Source organism: Pleuronectes platessa, chromosome 21 (assembly GCF_947347685.1).
Source record: "Pleuronectes platessa chromosome 21, fPlePla1.1, whole genome shotgun sequence".
NCBI classification, from domain to species: domain Eukaryota; kingdom Metazoa; phylum Chordata; class Actinopteri; order Pleuronectiformes; family Pleuronectidae; genus Pleuronectes; species Pleuronectes platessa.
The window spans coordinates 17,400,887-17,418,913 of record NC_070646.1 but is presented as its reverse complement, the minus strand read 5'-3'; the positions used below and the strand labels follow the sequence as shown (position 1 = coordinate 17,418,913).

The 18,027-nt window shown below is 41.4% G+C and overlaps 1 protein-coding gene and 1 long non-coding RNA gene across 2 annotated transcripts in view; one reads left to right on the top strand and one right to left on the bottom strand.

Annotated features, from left to right (window-relative positions):
• Positions 1–1,004: 1,004 nt before the first annotated feature.
• The window catches only part of ca10a (carbonic anhydrase Xa), a 239,153-nt gene continuing 222,130 nt past the window's right edge, over positions 1,005–18,027 (top strand). The window contains exon 1 of the mRNA XM_053414542.1: positions 1,005–1,065. Within this exon, the coding sequence (XP_053270517.1) occupies positions 1,005–1,065 (61 nt within the window). The remainder of the gene's footprint in view (positions 1,066–18,027) is intronic.
• LOC128427427 (uncharacterized) lies at positions 9,461–10,552 on the bottom strand. The gene is made up of 2 exons (XR_008333338.1): positions 10,250–10,552; positions 9,461–10,138 (listed from the first exon to the last, which is right to left on the bottom strand). It is a non-coding gene; the product is annotated as an uncharacterized LOC128427427 (long non-coding RNA).

Genomic DNA, 18,027 nt, shown 5'->3' with positions numbered 1-18,027 from the left:
TATTAGTATAAAAGCTTATATATATATTATAGTATATAGTAATCAAGTGTAGAGCAAGTGGTAAACCATCTTCGTTGATAAATCGGGTTTAATACTTGGTGGATCATTTACACCCTCTTGTATGACATTATAAGCTGGATGCAGTAATTTGAGACTTTGAGTATCTATAAACCTCCTTCATTCATCTGCTCTCGTCCTTTGGTCACATGCTTTACACACAAACAGAAACAAATATCCCAAAGTTGCATTTGAAACCGTAAAAAGTCATCCTAAACTGATCCGTGTTTCTTCTGTTTTATTCGCCCCCAACCCTCCCACCTACAGGTCAGTAAACCAACGCTCTTATTGTGACAGTTCACACCGGGAAGCGTTGCTGGCATCCCGTCTCACTTGACTCTGGTTCCCTGCAGTGACTGGGAGAAGTGTGGATCGGAGGTTCTCAACCTGGTGATGCGAGTTTTCTGAGTTGTGAGGCGTCTCCAGGTGTCAGTCTCGTCCAGCGGCTGTCCCACCTCGTTAACCCACGCTCCCCCCACCCCCCCTCTTTCTCTCTCACTCTCTCTCTCTCTTCACACACACACACAGAGATCTCACTCACACGGCCATGTGTGACTCTCTGTACTGAGGACGGGATGTCCGCTCTGTGAACACGGCGACGGACTGGATGGATTCTAGGGCGCGCGCAGGAATAACGCAGTGAACTGACAGCAGGATCGGTGTTGTGGCTCGCTTCTTTTTTTGCCCGGAGTTTTTTTTGTTCAAACCATCTCTGGAATAGTTACACACACACACTGGTGGGAACGTGGACGATTTGTTCCTCGGGTCCAGAGCACCTGCTATGAGTCTGGTGTGGAAAATACCTGGTGGAAGGTGTTCCGCGGGATCCAGCCTGGGAGGACAGGACATCTGTAACTGATAAAGCTCCGTTTCGTCTCCTTTTTCTTTTTCCTTTCCACCATTTCTTTCCTAATTTGTGCGTAATGTACGTGGAATGAAAATAGAGGATGGATATAATCTGGGAAATACTGCTCATTCTTCAAGCCAATTTCATTGTCTGCATATCAGGTGAGTTTATGGGCGTCGTTTCTTTTTGGGAGGGGGGCAGGTGCCTTGGAATAAACACGGATAAATGGTCTTTAAGCTTTTAAAAACCCGGGGTTTGGCTGGGGAGAGTTAAAAAAACACTAATCCACGAAGAGTGCTTGTCGGGACGCACGGTGGCAGGTGGAGGGACATAATGACAAAATGAGTGTTAATATATTCCTGATCATTTAATCCGTAGTGAGTCCACTTAAAGATCTCTCAGTGCGTGTGTGTGTGTGTGTGTGTGCGTGTGTGTGTGTGTGTGTGTGTGTGTGTGTGACCCAAGACAGCCACTGTTGTAGCCTCCAGTTCTGGATGCGCAGGCTTCTGACGCACGAATGACATGGGTGGGCTCTTTCAATGCGAATGAACATTACGGATTGTTTTACGCTCTTTTTGCTCCACGGACGTTTTTTTCCAGATTCCCCCCCTTCTCATGTGTGCTTTACCTCACTGTGCAGTGTGTTGGGCTCCAGAGGCAGGTCAGCCGAAGTGAATATTAAATAAAGCAGCTGTGCGCACCGCTGAGCGCGCGGCTCTGCGCGGTGCGAGGAGCGGATGCAGCGGTGTAGGTCACGCTCCTCTCACGGGTCTGTCTGTGCGCGCCGTGCGGGGAGATGCGTCCGAGGACAGCAGCACTTCAGAATGGAGCAGTTTATACATGTCCTCACTTTACAGTGCTCTGGTGGATGCGTGACTCTTTAACGGCACTGTCTTGTCACTGTTAGTTTCCAGGCTTTGGACCGGTGTGTTTTTAATGACCTGTCAACCCCCCAAAAAAGCCTCCTGAAGACATTCAATATTATCACTCTCACAATTTGGCATCTTTTAAACGCCAGTTGTTCAAATTTGTTCAGAGAATAAAAAAAATAGTAGACACATATTTATAATTGTGTTTTTTTCTTTTCAAATATGGACACGCCTAAAACAGGTAAAGCTGCAATCTGGACACAAGTTACAGATATGGCATTTTATCATAGACACCAGGATCTTTTCTTTTTACCTCGGCCTTCAGGTTCTCAGCAGCGCTACGTCATTTGCCAGGCCAAGCCCTCTAGTTTTGATTGGTTTAAGAAGGTTTTAATTTGTCATTTTCTTTAGCATTATAACATATAATACCAGCACAAACAGGTCACAACACATGCCACAACCAGAAAGAGTCAATGTGGTAATTAGACAACACCAGTTCATCCCCCTTGTTTCCCTCTAATCCTTTTAGACCTAACCTCCATTTTGATGGACATTAAATATTTATTGGTTTAAACCAACAAGAATAAACAATTTAAATGACTGCGTCTGATTGAAGTAGATTGTATTTCATAAATACATGTCAAGTTGGACATTGGCAGATGATAGATGAAATGTGACACCCGTGGTTGCAACTGTTGCCTCAGAGCCAGAAGCTCCAGCGTTTGAACCTGCTGAATATGTTCTGTCTGTAGCTGCCCGGGCACCTCGCTCCACTTTCCTCCCACTGTCCAGAGACTCTAAATCCTGAGTGTGTGAGTAAATGGTTGTCTGCCTCTGTATGTCGGCCCTGTGATAGACTGGTGACCTGTCCAGGGTGTACCCAGTCTCCTGCCCAATGTCAGCTGGGATTGGCTCCAGCCCCCCTGCCAGCTAATAGATGGATGGGGGTCACTTACTTGGTTCTTCTGGCTTTGTAGGGGTGTGTAGATGTGTAGTAGTGTAGAATTTTGGATTTCTCCTCCATTTTGACTTGGAATCATTGGTTCACATATTTAAACACTGTTTTGTTTCAAATGACTTGTCCATTAAAATATTCCCTTTAGATTGTTCTTGGGTTTGTGAAAGTGAGAGTATTTTCATATCACTAACCTATTTATATTTTTTAACCAATATCTGATTGAATAAGGCTGATTTATCAGTCTATTGTTATCATTAAATACATTAATGTAAAGGTTAATGCAGTGGTGTGATGCAACAAAGCACATTTACGTACTTACTACTACTTAGTACTTAATTGCTTACTTTTACTATAGTAGAGAAGTTAATGTGGTGATTTTCGTGTATTTTTTTGTACTTTTACTTTCTGCTATTTCCCTCCAACGCTGGGATAATGGGACCACATCGGACTTCAGAGGCAGACACTGGTATATCTCGCACAGCTGATCCTGGATTGTGAACATGCGCATTTACTTCGTGCCAAGACTTTAATCTGTGATGTAATCAAGAGGCAAAGTTTGCCGTCAGTCCAGTGACAGTGAAGAGGACAGAGACAGATACTCTGTGGACACTGGGACGGCACCATTAAGTCATTTGAAAAGAGAACAAGCTGCAGTCATTAATGTGAAGCGGACAGAAGTCGATAAATAGAGTTTCTTTCTTTGATTTCTAAGCTGCTATAGACGTTTAGTCACAAAAGACAAGGATAACTGAAGAGTGCAAATCACTATCAGGCTTCACAGATATCTATCATGTCTATGTATTCTGACGTTGACCGAATGATGACTCTTGAGAAGGAGCAAAAATATCAGGAGCAAAAGTAAAACCTTGTAAGTACCTTAAAGGGCTTTATGTGATGTGTGTCACAGCCAGCGCTGATGCAACAACCGCTGAGTGTTGACAATCCAAGCAATTTTCTCTCGATGAAGTAGACTCTGGGGACAACGGACAATACTTTGGGGCTTCATATGTCCCTAGGTTATATCCGGGCCAAGATGTTTATAGTCCAATAGTTTCTATTTGCACACGTGCTGAACAAATTCTCCAAGCAAAACACAAAATCATCAAGTTCTTGTAGCTTTTTCAGGTCCAGAGGACATTTTGGCTAAAGCAATTATTTTGAAAACCACATAGTTGATGCATTTCCGTTATTGTGGTCCGCCTCTTTTGCTCTCTACACAGACTGCGGACCTGCGGACAGCCAAAGCTATAGCTCAGTCGTGATTGGTCAGAATAGAAGGCTTCTGACCTCAAAATCTTAACCCCCATCAACAGATTCAGCATATTCACACGCAAAAATCGGTTTATTGAGGTTAGTGTGTTGATAAGTGAGACAAGCAGGGCCAAACTACCATAACCATCTCGCTGTTATCTTCAGGGCACCAGCATGGACCCTGCACCTCTGCATTAACTCAGGGGAGGGGCCCCTTTTTAAAACAGTGCTCTTCTTCAGAAAACAGGGGAAATCTTTTGCCACATTAATATATTAATACATAGTCACGGAGTCATTACATACAGTTTCTTCAACAACTGAAGTTGGCTCCCTGCTGTGACTGGATCGGTGCGACTCAACCTCAACAGTGAAGTTGTGGAACACATAACCATTTGATCCATTGTTAATATCAAAATCTTCAGCTAGCTGCTCTAATGAGCTGCCAGACTTTCATCACCAGGGAATTGAACTACTTTGTATTGCTCCAGTATTGTGGCAACTTGAGAAAAAAAAACTGCCCAGTTGGAGCTGAGTATGCAAATTACATGCTTAACATGCCCCAAAGCTTTAGGCTCATTAGAGACAAGAGAGGATATCTCTTTTTATCTTTAATTTTAGATTTTATGTATTACTATTCCCTTTCTATTATATGGTCGAATTGTTCCGAGTGAGGTCTGTGGGTTATCCAGAGTAACCAGGGCGTTACTTCCGGACACTAATGTCGAAGCTGGAAATTTATTTAATCTCTTTTTTAAAGCAGTTATTTCAATGCTTGCAAACAAAATCCACTTTCGTACTGCGGTAGAAGGACGGCCAATCAATACTGATGTTAATACACAGTGGTGACAACTCCATCTGGAGTCTCCACTTTGAAGCCTCGTACTCCATTTTGATTGGCAACCGGTTTTATTTACTCCCCTACATTTATTCTTTATTATAAATATTGGAGCAAAAGTGTGTTTAATCCCTTGTTTTCTTACATGATTAATATGAGTTAAAGTTACAGCTTTTCTCATGACTCTTCAAGAAGGAGAGGGGAGTAAACGTCTTGACAATGGTGTCATTTCATTATGGACTGCTAATTTTAAACCCTGGTTTCATGGTTAATTGACAACGGTGCTTTGATGTTATACAGGCTACATATAGCCCATTTGAAGTTGAACCTCCTCCTCAGTCTCCATTGAAATCCATACAGCCTGTTTCATCTATGTCATATTCATTTGATCACTGGCCTGTAATGTGCTGTATTGTTTATTTTCCTTAATACGAACACTGCATATTTTCCCTGAAGTCCAATCCAACTATAGCATGATGGAGGAGGCCACATGTGTTATGCATGCTGATGGTTTTATATGCCTATAGCTATTCAACAGAGGCAGTATGTATATAGATGATAGATATACAGCACTGGTATGGATATAATGCAGGGCCGGACTAAACCACTATGGTGTCCATGCAGGTGAAATAATTAAATGCTGGGACCCTATTGGCACTCTTTACGTAAGGATCACAGCCAATGTGAAAATTGGAAATTACCCACAGTGTCACTTCACAAGAATCACACATATTATTTTTTTTTACCTACACACTCAGACAATTAGCTTTATGCAGTTTCAATCACACAACTTTAGTTTAGCATTTGCACCATGCAAACCCTATTTCCTAAAATGAGCTCAAAAATAGATTAAGACCGAGGGAGGGCGAGGAACAATCCAGAGCTTGTAATGTTTAGCCACACCCAAAATGCTTTTATTTTTAAAGTATATTAATAGTTCTTCTGATCATCACCCACACACAGAACAAAATACTATAGTAATTTGGCCACAAATGAACACATCATTACGAATCAATGTGATTTTATTATTCTTGTTTATTATTCATCACCTCTGCATTTGTGTGTTTGTCCGTCAGGATTACAAAAATACACTTATCTGAAGGTCTGGGTCAGGGAAGACATTCGAATGTGGCTCCGGATCCAGGAATTTCATTTTCACTCTCTTGAACATTATGATACAGGGCTTCTTTCAAGTATTTCTAAGAGAATACTTCATGGATCTTTATGAACATTTTTTTTATTTTTAATGGTCTGATACCTAAAAATGTCTGTAATGTGGTGCAAATCGTAATAAAAATCCAGATCTAGTGAATTTAATTTTATAAAAGGGACTGTTGCTTGACCACTTGAGTCTGGTCCTGTTTGAGGTTTCTTCTTCTTAAAAGGGAGATGTTTGTCCATCGTGGGAACTGTTGTTGTAGGGTGTTGACCTCACTATGTTAAGGGCCTCGAGCTAATGTATGTTGCAATCTGGTGCTTTACTAATAAAACCGAATTGGTATGATAAAGATTGTACTGACAATTATCACTTCAACTTCTGGCTCATTGCACACTTAAAGAAATGTGTGTGTGTGTGTGTGTGTGTGTGTGTTGTGGCTGCATCTGGGGGAAATAAGTCATACGTTCAATTTAGCAGCAGATTTGTGAAGGCAGGAACAATGATTTTTACAAGATCATGATGTGATTTCAATATTACGCTGGTTAGTTGATCAGTGAGCTATTACCTGTGTTTTTCATTTGTTATTTATCAGTATTTCGCTCACTGCGTACCTTCCCAGAACCCAGTATTAAAAACCTTCAAGGACAGTTTGGAGAGATATCATCCAAAATGACCAAGACATTTATTTGTCTTCCATGGCAGCACAAACAAAATATTGGCATACAGGTTACTTTGCTATGCTGAGCATCTCCTGATATTTACGGCTGAAGAACCACTTCACCCCAGCATGGCTGACTGTGTGCAAGGACTTCCTTCACAAACTGCAAAGACTCTTTCTTAGGAGAGACGCTTGCCCAACTCAATAAATGGACAGCTAATGTCAAATGTTCTTGATTTTGAAATATTCAACAAAATCTGGAAAACATAAATGCTTAGTGTTTAAGATTTAGGTGAAAGGTATCTATTGGCAGAAATTGAATACAAAATAATCCTAGTGATGTTTTCACCTGTTTGTTTCACCTAAATCGAACAAATTATATAAATTTACCCTAGAATGAGCCAATTATATCTAAATATTTTATATTTACTTCGGGAACGGGTCTTCTCTACGGAGGCCGCCATGTTATTTACAGTTGTCCAAACTGGACAAACTGAACACCTATTGAGTTTTGATTAACTATTTATGCAACTTCACCACTAGATGTCACTAAATCCTACACACTGAACCTTTAATTTATGGACTAACACTGAGTGCGTCTGGGACCTTCAGCGGCCAGGGTCAATGAGAGTCCTGGTAGTTGATACGGTTTTGATGTAACCAAAATCAAAATCAAATGATGATTTTCAAAATGAATTGAGTATAATAATCAGCATCATTTATCAGCAGTGAATTTGGAACCTACTTTGAGCCTCTTCAGTATAAGAGCCTCCATGGTTTGTAGTTTGGGGAGATATATCTTTAATGCCCTCGTGTATTGACTAAACTGTCTACCAATATAGAAGCAATTACTCTGCCTTTAGGCTGGATTTTTCCTCCAATGACCGAATCAGAGATTACAAAAATCAGACCAACCAGATACACAGAAGAGTCTGGCTGTTTCAGATATTCCAGAGAAAAAAAAGTGTATCGATTTGTGGAGTCCAGTTGTGGCGAGATCTATAAAGACTTGTGTGTGCTCTTATAGAGTTTATATCTTGTATGGCAAAAGGCCAGGGCAAGAATATATTGTCAATGTGCTGGGTTAAAGCAAACATTCAGTGGAGTGATTTCCACCTCTCCTCCTTACATTATCTTTTCTCCTCCAGTATTTGTTTGCTTCCTCTGCCCGGAAGTGCTCAAAAAGCCATTTTCAAACAGGACTTGACACAGTGTGCCGAGTAAACTGTTTTGGCTGCTGTTCTCCATCTGTTCAGACACACAAATGCCTTTTTAACTTTTTCACGCCGCAGCTTTGCCTAAGCATGATTTCAGCATAAATTGTCCTATCCCCACGCTGTGACAGATCGGTATAAAAACACTGAAAAGGTCTCTTCTTTTTCTCTACTCTAACAGAAAAATACAAATGGAGGAAAAGTTACTTATTCGAATAAACATAAACCAACTTGCTTGAAGGAAAATGTCACCTTTTGGTTTAGCAGATTGAAACTTTAAGATAAACACAGTCTCCAAAAAAACAGCACAAAAAAGATATGCTGAGACGGGCATGTTTGTGTACTGTTAACATACTTAACATCCGTTCTTTTCTTTCAGTATATGTCTCTCTCTGCCTGTTCATTGTCCATTCTTTACACCTTCGGGTTGATACAGCAGCTCAAGAAGATTCATAAAATGGTTAAATGCGTCGTTCTCTAACTCTTTTACTATCGACAAATACAATGAAACATCAATGCGTCATCATTTGTCATTTGGACACCGAATTAATCCATATCTGTTTCTGTAGTGATGAAGTAGTTAATTGTTAGTTTCATACACTGAGAAAATAGATCCTGACCCATTGTAAGTGTTACATGTTTTACTCATTTAACCGATTTTAACGTGTTAATAAACCATACATATATTTTTAGATGAATTTTAATTAACTGAAAAAATAATAAGCACAATTAATCTCTAAAAAACTTAAAATGTATATCTTGAGTTGGATTAAAAAAAATATGTGCAACCACTTGTCATGATAGAAAGTACAAAATTCAACATAACATAACATGTTCAGTAGGAATTATTGTTATTTAGTAACGTCAGCCCATCGTCTATTGTCAAACATGCTTCCGGGGACAGCAGCCAATATTTGATGCATCTCGTGTAGACAGCAGAAATCCAGGCCGTCTTCCATTCTTTTTACAGTCCAATGGGTCCACAGGATTTGAACATTTCTCCAACCAAAACACACACAACAGTACTTTTTAGGTGTTTTAGGTCCAGATGACATTTTGGTGGATGTTTATCAACAGCTATTGGCATATCGAAAGAAGATAAAAGCTGATGTGTTTCGGTCAATGTGTTCCACCTCTTTTGGTCTCCACATTGACTGTTTACCCGCGGGCAACCGGAGCTTGCTCAAATGTGATTGGTCAAACTAGAAACGGAAACCAGACGGCTTCGGGCCCTCAAATCCTGCTCCTTGCTTACTGACTCATGCAGTGACGAAACTTTGATTTCAGAGGTGGGGGGGACACAAATATTTTTTATAAAACTCTTCAGTTCACTGTGTTTTCTAGTAGTTCTTCTAGTTTTCTGTTGCTACTTTTAAGTTTACTGTTCCCTTTTTTGGTTTGTCTGGTTGTAAAGCATGTAGCAAAACATTATTACCCAATTCTGTGTTTCACCTTGTTAGTCAACTTCACTCCATCTCAGTAGCACCAATTTTACACTTATTTTTGGAATATATGGTAAACAGACCTCATTTACATAGCACTACCCAGTGGTGGGCAGGTCAAACTGGCAGGAATATCACAGGTGGGGAGAAATTGAATAAAATGTCCATAATTCAGTGTAAGTAGTCAAGTGATCAAATTTATTTAAAATTAATGTAACACAGAACCACTGTCATTTTCTTTTTAAAATCCGTTGCATTGTTGAGGCTCTACTGTTATAATAATAATGATAATAATAATAATAACAACAACTAGAACATTTCTAAAGAAATTTTGTCAGGGCCTGGTGGAGCCCACCAATCAGAGCAGAGCAGTCACCCGCAGCGGCTCCTGTGACATTTGACACCGCTGAGAGACAAACCACTGAAACCGAAGCATTTTTGGCCAAACTGTAGTTAGTTCCTATCATTGAACCGGCTTCACTGTGAGCATCCTGAGCTCTTCCTGAACGTCTGCATATATATTTTATGTGGCTAAAGTTAGGAAATGGGGTTTTTAGAGCGATTGATAGAAACTGGTACCTCTGCTTTCCTCCAGAAATTTTCGCGCCTTTTTTTAACAACAATACATTTTATTTATCAGCACTTTCAATAAAACTCAAATACACTTTACAAGATTACTGAGAGCTTTGTAATTGATGAGGAGGATCTTGAAGTGGACGTGCTGCTTTACTGGGAGCCAGTGAAGGTGTCGCAGGATGGTGTAACGCATTTCTTTGAGTAACTTACACTTTGACTTTGAAAGAAGTCTCTTATGTCCACTTTTCTTTTTTTAGACATCCTGGCTGCGCCTAATTACCAAACACACACACACACCGATTCAAACGTTAATGTAAATGAAACCTCTGATATTACAATCCTTCCAGCTGACGTGGCCCAGGCAAAACAAACGCCCAACTTACAGCGGAAGATTAACACGGCCTCCTCCCCAACTGGCAGACCGGTGTGCGTCCTGGTGCTGTTTATAACCTGATGGAGTGACAGCGGGGACGGCCAATCACACAAGGAATGCAGAGCCAATGGAGGAGCTTGTGGGCAGGTCTAAACGAAAGCAAACTGGCTTCAGCTCGAGCGGCCGTTTCCGCTTGGTCCTAGTGCCTGACGAGTCTCTGTTTACCATAGCGTAACATGGTTTTCCGGACGGTGAAAACTGCAGGGGACCAGAACGGCCTTTTGAAAAAGCGCAGGGGACATGTCCCCTGTGTCCCCCCCCCAAATTACGTCCGTGGACTCATGCATATTCACACGCAGAATCTGTTTGTAGAGATTAACGTCGGTCGTATCCTTTGAGATATTTCACGTCATGTTCATTAAAGTAAATGACTTTACAGCAATCAGCAATCAAGTTGCATTTGAGCAAAGACAACTGAGACTAATCATCATCATTTCACTGTCAGATTTTCTATTTTTTAACTCATCGTCTATTTGCTTGACTCAAAGACTATGTCTCGAAAATGAGGACTGATGATTTGATTTTGACTTGGCTCACTTGACACGAGAGCTCCCTAATGACTGGACTTAATTATTGAACTTTCAGGCATCCAGTTTTGCTGTGAAAAAAATCTGGAGCAAAAAACAAAAATAATAAAATAAACACTGCAGGGACTTCAGCCCCCGAGGATTCAAATCATTTTGACACAAATCTCTGTTGAGCGAAGGGAAGTAGAAGTGAAGGTCACGAAAAAATTTGATGGCATGTGCTAAAAGTCAACAGAGTCCAAAACGGACATGCAGCTTAAAGGGTTTGTTGGCTTCTGTTAGAGAACTAAGTTTTGTCTGTATGACAGTGGCACAGCTCTGGACTTCAGAGAGAGAAGAGGAGTCAGACTGGACAAGTCACGATTGCGTAAGTTAACTGCACGTCACACTTTGTGCCATGGTCCAATGAATTCTTGATGGCAGTCAGTGTCATAGTGTACAACCTCGCTCATGTCATGTCGCTCTTATGGTTTAAAATTCAGCAAAACAATCCACCATTTATTTAAGAGAGTCCATCATTTTGGCCTTCTAAGAAAATGCTGTTCATATTCTGACTGGTTGGTTTGGGGACAGGGACGGTAGCAACACTCACATTGTGGGAATTCGGTCCTAAATATCTGAGGCTGTCAACACAGCTTGAAAGATACATGTTCACATACGTTAAGTTTTAGAATACAATCGGAAATCTGAATGAACAACTTGAGATATGCCCCAAAAGATCATAAAGTAGCATTAAAAAGTAGCAAATGTTAATACATGTAAGTAACATATTGTGAGCATTTAACATACATCTAACAATGGGGCTTTATTTTTTAAAGGTATAATGACCACATATTTTTGTTGTGTGACATTTGGATCAGAACTTATCAGAGAAACAATCTGAGTAATTGAGAGTTCAGAACACAACTGCGCTGAGGTTTCCGGTGTCAGCCAAACAGCAGAAGAAACTGATATTCTAAAAGTGAAACTGCTTTATTCAATATCTTTAACACGTTTAATCACTTGGAGTAAACCTCTGCAGATAATTCAGCTCCTGGCAAAAACCTCCTGAATGTCTGGATTTTAAGTCGTCAAAGATGAAACCCCTGAGCAAACCCAAGTGGCAGCGCATCTCGCAAGAGGATTTTTAACCTCAACTGCTTTATTCAGAATTTTTACCAATGCTAATCACCTGCTCTGCAGATAATTTGGCCGCGGGGAGAAGCTGACTGCGCTGACGGCAGTAGTGAGGAGTAGTCCCATGATGCCACGCTACTTCATGAAATCATCGTTGCATGATATGACTGACGTTTTTTACTCATTTTCATTTTATACGAAATTTAGATCCATTATCTGCTGTTTATTCTCTCCAAAGATGATCGGATGTGTTTGATCTCCTTCTGACAGCTACAATATAGTTGTAATTTTCACCTGTAAAAACAGTTAACTTGTAAAATAATGTGAATTTTCTCTCTAATAGCGCATCTCCTGCAAATATTGCACCTCTCTTTACTACTACATGATCCCATCACCCTGTATGCTTTCATGAGAACAGAACTGTGTTTTAGTTGACCTGTGAAACAACTTGAGATCGGCCGCTACTGTCGTTCCCTGACGATACGAGAGGTAAAAAGTGTCCGACTTGACGGCTCTCAGACCAAGTTTAAGTTGAACACAACTGCTGTTTCTGACTTTGAGTGGCAGAAAAGTACATATTGTGCATTTAAAGATGGTATTAAAAAGGTAGAACATGTTGTAAAAAAAATACTTTTTTTCTCTGGCCCCTAGAAGAAAGCTAAATGTATATGTTCCTCTTAAATAATGACTGCATCCACTGCTGATTTATCATGCAGCTCTGAAATACAATGCAGTGTTATCCACAGTGTGGATCAGCTCTCCTGCTGAGAGTACACAATTCATCCCTTGTACCTTAAGATTTCACAGTGGTGTAGCAAAACAGACTTTTGTGCTGTAAGCTGTAGTGCTGTCGCAGTCTTTAGCACAGCTGCTTTTATGTCAGTTGTGTGTGTGTGTGTGTTTATTTTACCAATCTGACAATGTGTTTAGGACCTGGGTTTTTAGATAGACAATGTTTTCAATGTTTTCAGCTCATTCGCTCCCTTCTTCCTCTTTCCTCTGTGGCCTCCGGGCCCGACGCTAAAATGGAATTTCACCTTGCAGAACATATGTTTGATGGAAGTGCGGAAAGTTTATGAAATTCAATATTGAATTCCTCTGCAGACGTGGCATTGAAATTGCAAAGGCAGTAATGAAGTCCCCACCTCACGCATTACTTGAAATGTTCAAAACAACCTGTGCAAGCCAAGTGTTGGCTCCGAGGCAAACTAATATAAACAGCTGATTGCTGCCAGGGACAGGGGCCCATTAGCGGCTCTGCTTCCTCTGCTCAAGCGCATTTTGCGAGCAACTGTGACCGCCGCAGATAATCACACGTTACCTTTAGAGGAAAATAAACGTGGCCTCTGGGAAGCTTAGGAATTTAAATGGGATGATGAAATCACAGGGTAGAGCCTTTGGTGTATTTGTGACAATAACACGTGTACCCAGCAGCCGTCCATATGCCGCTGAGCAGAGATCGCCTACAATAACTCCCTCCTCTGCTCTGAGTGGATGTATCTCACATTGCAAACCCGCAGTAGCCTCTGCAGTGAGCTTCTGTTTTAATCTCTATCCACCCACCTGTGCATGGCTGTCTGGTCCGCTGCCCTTTTGATTAGCATTTTGAGTTATGTAAATAATAATTTATTGGTCCTCGAATCTATAGCAAACTACGTAAAAGCATTAAAATCTAAATCATCTAGAGTCTGATGATCCAATTTTTCATTTAATCCTCTTATGTTTCGCTTTTTAAAGGTAGCTGAAGATATGAGGCAAGACAATTTTATTTATAAAGGCAATTTTTATTCATAATGCAGCTTTCATACACAGAAGTGGATTCAAGGTCTGGTCTTTCCTTTGGCCCCATGGTGCAACACAGAACTTAAGAGTTTAAAGAACCAATATCAGGAAGCACCACTGGTTTAGTGACAGTACCTGTGGTGGTTTCCACAGTAAAGCCAGAAATGTCTTGGCTGCAGTTTGGCCAGTTTGGCATCAAATCACTTGCTTTGAGTCGTAGCTTCAGCCAGCCACAACCGGAAAATAAGCATCATCAAATAGGTCCATTAAATATGTATTTGACACATTGAAATACAAAATGTGGCCTACTAACTTTTACGTATGTTTTGCAGAATCTATTAGAGACTCTGACCTTTCCAGTAGATAAACTACCACCAACCTTATTGATACACTTCGTATGCAGGTTTAAATGCGAGACGATTATCTACTGGGCACTTGTCTCACCGTCTTTGCTGACATTAATAAATGCAGGTGGTTGCCGCTCGTGAAAAGAGGTCTCAGCAACTTTTCCGTCAAATGACAACACTTGACATTTAGTCTGTGTGCACAGTTAATGTGTCTGCATGGCTAATGTGCGACCCTCCCTCTGCCTCCAGCACTGGCGGCTCCTCCATTAGAAGAAAACTGTCCTCGCCCGGAAAAAGGACAAACTCACAAATGTATCTTTGTTTACATCTTGCTGACCTGCGGTCGTGGTAATAATGAGGGTCCTCGTCTGGGCGCAAAGGTGCAAAATGCTGTTAACAGCGCAGCAAAGCCTCTCAGGGAGGCGGATGGAAGTGTTTACATCCTGACTCCTGCCAAAAGCCAATGTTGAATTTTATTTTTAAGCATTTTTGACAGTTCACCCTAACATGAACCAAGTAGGGTAAGATGTTCTAAGATTCTAAGATTAACAGATTAGATGACTATATATAAACATAACAAAAGCCGCAGCATCACCCAAATCTGCAGTTTCTACTTCTGAAGCAATTGCATCTTTCAGCTTTTTTTTTTTTTTTGAGGCGTAGTGATTAGGGGATGGAGGCACAGTGTGCAACCTTAAGCAATTGCGAGTAATTCTCAGCTGTCTTAAAGTTTCACTCTATTTTTACAGCAATAGAGTGCACTTTGGCTATTTTTACTTTGTTCCATATCCCATCCATTAACATGGAGGAGGGAGGCTTTATGACATATACTGCTGAATGCCAACAGTCATGATTTGGCTTCACATTCCCTGAAAACGACTTTATCTAAGTAGTCTTTGTTGCCTAAACTTCCCCAAAGACAAAACAATTGTTTTTAAAGCGGATAACATATATAATATATAATGTAAAATTATGGAACGGAATGACAAACAACCTTTTAGTTAGTTTATATATGGTATCAGGACATAAAAGCAGAAAGTATACAGCCAAACGCTCAGATTATGCCTCCATTCATTATTTTAATTTCATGTTTGGTTGATAAGGATGAGTACAGTGCACATAGGGCAATGTCATTTCAACTGTTCTAATGCAATGAACATCCTAACTCACAACTTGCTTTTAATGTTACGGATTGGGCTTAATGTTGAGATCAAGGAATGAATGGAACATATTAGAAGTCTTCTTTAGCACATACCAATGTGTGTGTGTGTGTGTGTGTGTGTGTGTGTGTGTGTGTGTGTGTGTCAGCGAACAGGACCATGTTTATGTGTGAGAGTGACCACCTTGCCAGTCCCCAAGCATCCGCAGCTCATCACATCTGCTGCTCAGGAATCTGAGGTCTATCAGCCAGCTGGAGTGAGACGACCTCCACGCCAGCTGTAATTTACCACAGGGAGATGGGATGGGGGGTGTGTGTACGTGTAAGTGTGTGAATGTGGGTATGTGTGAGAGATTGACTCATTCGGAGGAGGGAAACGAGTGAATCAGTGATGGGGGACTGGCTGTGAAAGTACAGGAGGAAGGAAGACAGTCACTGGTGAGATGGAGGCATCGCACCGCAGGTGGACAGTTAGCGCTTGTAAGAACCAATCAAAAAGCAGCCATGCCCACTGGATACGTACATCAGCGCCAGCCAAGCGCCCCAATCCATCCCCAGCACACACAGGCCCTGTCAGGGAAGCCAAATCTCCAGCTGCTAATCTGATAATCCCGTGCAGATGTGTGTCCTGCCACAGGAATAGACATAGTGTGTGTTTGTGTGAGGGAGATGGAGAGAGAGAGAGAGAGAGAGAGAGAGAGAGAGAGAGAGAGAGAGAGAGAGAGAGAGAGAGAGAGAGAGAGAGAGAGAGAGAGAGAGAGAGAGAGAGAGAGTGTGTTCTACAGTAAGCGGGTGGGTCACACACAGAGAGCTAATGTTTATCCAGGCTTCACTGTCCCTTCTCCCTCTGTGATAGTCCCTGATTGTTTTGCCATGTCACCAGTCCTTCTGGAATCGTTTGCGGCCAATGTTCACATAGTCTGCAAAGAGAGTTTAACGCAGCGTACAGGCAAATCTTAAACCCCTGACATATTTTAAAGGCCTTAGTTATGATCATGAACATTTAATTAAACTTTTTAAAGTAATGAGGGATTTTGTGTTCATCCAAGGTTATGGGGTCGACAGGATAAATGTAGGACGATTGTTACCATTCACCAAACTATAAACATGAGTAGAAAAGAAATGCCAGAAAATGGGATGATGCTTTCACACGATGTTGGCAGATTGACTTATTAATGCTGCGAGTAGAGGGCATTATTAGTCCTGCTTCCAGATACGAGCCCACTCCAGATACAAGCCCTAAACAGAGAGTGTACATAAACATGGACAACGTGTCTCCGCTTTCTCCCACTGCACCAAAGTTAATCCATTATAATTTGGTTTGAGTCTGCACAGTAGTGAACATGGTGTGGAGCCATGTGATCCAGCAGACAGACAGGCTTGACCATCATCTAACCCTAACCCAATATTTGAACACACACTGCCAAAAATGACCCAAAACATCTTTAACAAAGGTTTTTGACATGTTCTTTGACATTTTAGTTTGATAGGGATGGCTTTGGAAACTTTCATGTTGTATATCTCTATGTACAGTATTTGCGTCCATATATTCCATCTATAAAATATTGACAGGAGTTAATGCCCCTATAGTGTCTGACGAGTCGGTTCCTGAAGGTGTTTCCCTGAAGATGGTGAAGAGTGTAAAGTTAGCACAAGCAAAGTCAGTCATAAAAATAAGACTTATAGGTACCGACAGGCTCTGAACACTTAAGAATTGTGCAATTGTTTGTTTTTTCATTGAAGATGTTAATATTCTTACTACACATCCCAAGTGATGGTATTCTCCATCCTTTATTTGGAGGGTAGCAGGAGGAGCTGGAGCGAATCCCAGCTGACATTGGGCCAGAGGGGGGGGGGACCCGCTGGATCTGTCAAATTGAGTGTTTCCTGTTCATAAAGAAATGAGTGAGTTTAGGGTGCGTTTTAAGTTTATGTCCCTGCTCTGTGATAAATAATGGCTGAATGACTGAGTATGGTTAACTGAGAGGACCCTGCAGCAGACTCTCCCCAGGAGCTAATCTTGGCTCTATGTACAGTAAGAGCATAGAGAGAGCTGACGGTGGCAGAGTGGATACACACTGGGGTAAGTGCACCGTCTAGTCAGTGTCTGGTCACTGTTACAGGTAAACAGCGATTTTAGTTTTTTTTCCAGAGCCCAGGGAGGACCGAGGTACTCACCTTCTTTAAACCTCATCAATTATTGACGGGTGCTACCGTTTCCCTCCGCCTCACCTCTCCTCTTTGAGCACAGACAAAATAAGAGATTTCTACTCTTTTTCTGTTCCCAGTGGAGGAGAGTGACAAAGTTTTAGAGATGAGAAGTGGGACAGAGCGGAGGATGAGAGACCGTGTTGTTGGCAGTCAGACAGGTCACCGTCATTGATCCCTTCACACGCAGCCACTTCTCTCGTGACTTTCAACAACACACCTCTGACACCATCTGGAGTGGGAGCATAGAAAAGCACTACTCCTTTAATCAGTCGTCGTTTTGATGTCTTAGCTGATACTGGGGTGTGTTAAGGGTTCTCTGTTATCGCGATGTATGCAGCAGTGTGCAAGCCTAAATAATGATGATCTGTGTGTTCATGCTCCACATAACATACTTTCAGTGCAGGACGCTGTCTGGAACATCAGTCACAGGGACGTGTTAGAGGCTGGATTGAGGTTTGTGCCGTGTGCAGCTAGCTTGTCGGTGTTTGTTTTCGGGAGCCAGAAAACTTGGGCAAAGAGAGTCAGGGAGCGCTCTCTCAGTTTTGAAGCCTGAGAGAGCTGTCAGTCAAAAGCGAACCAGGCTACA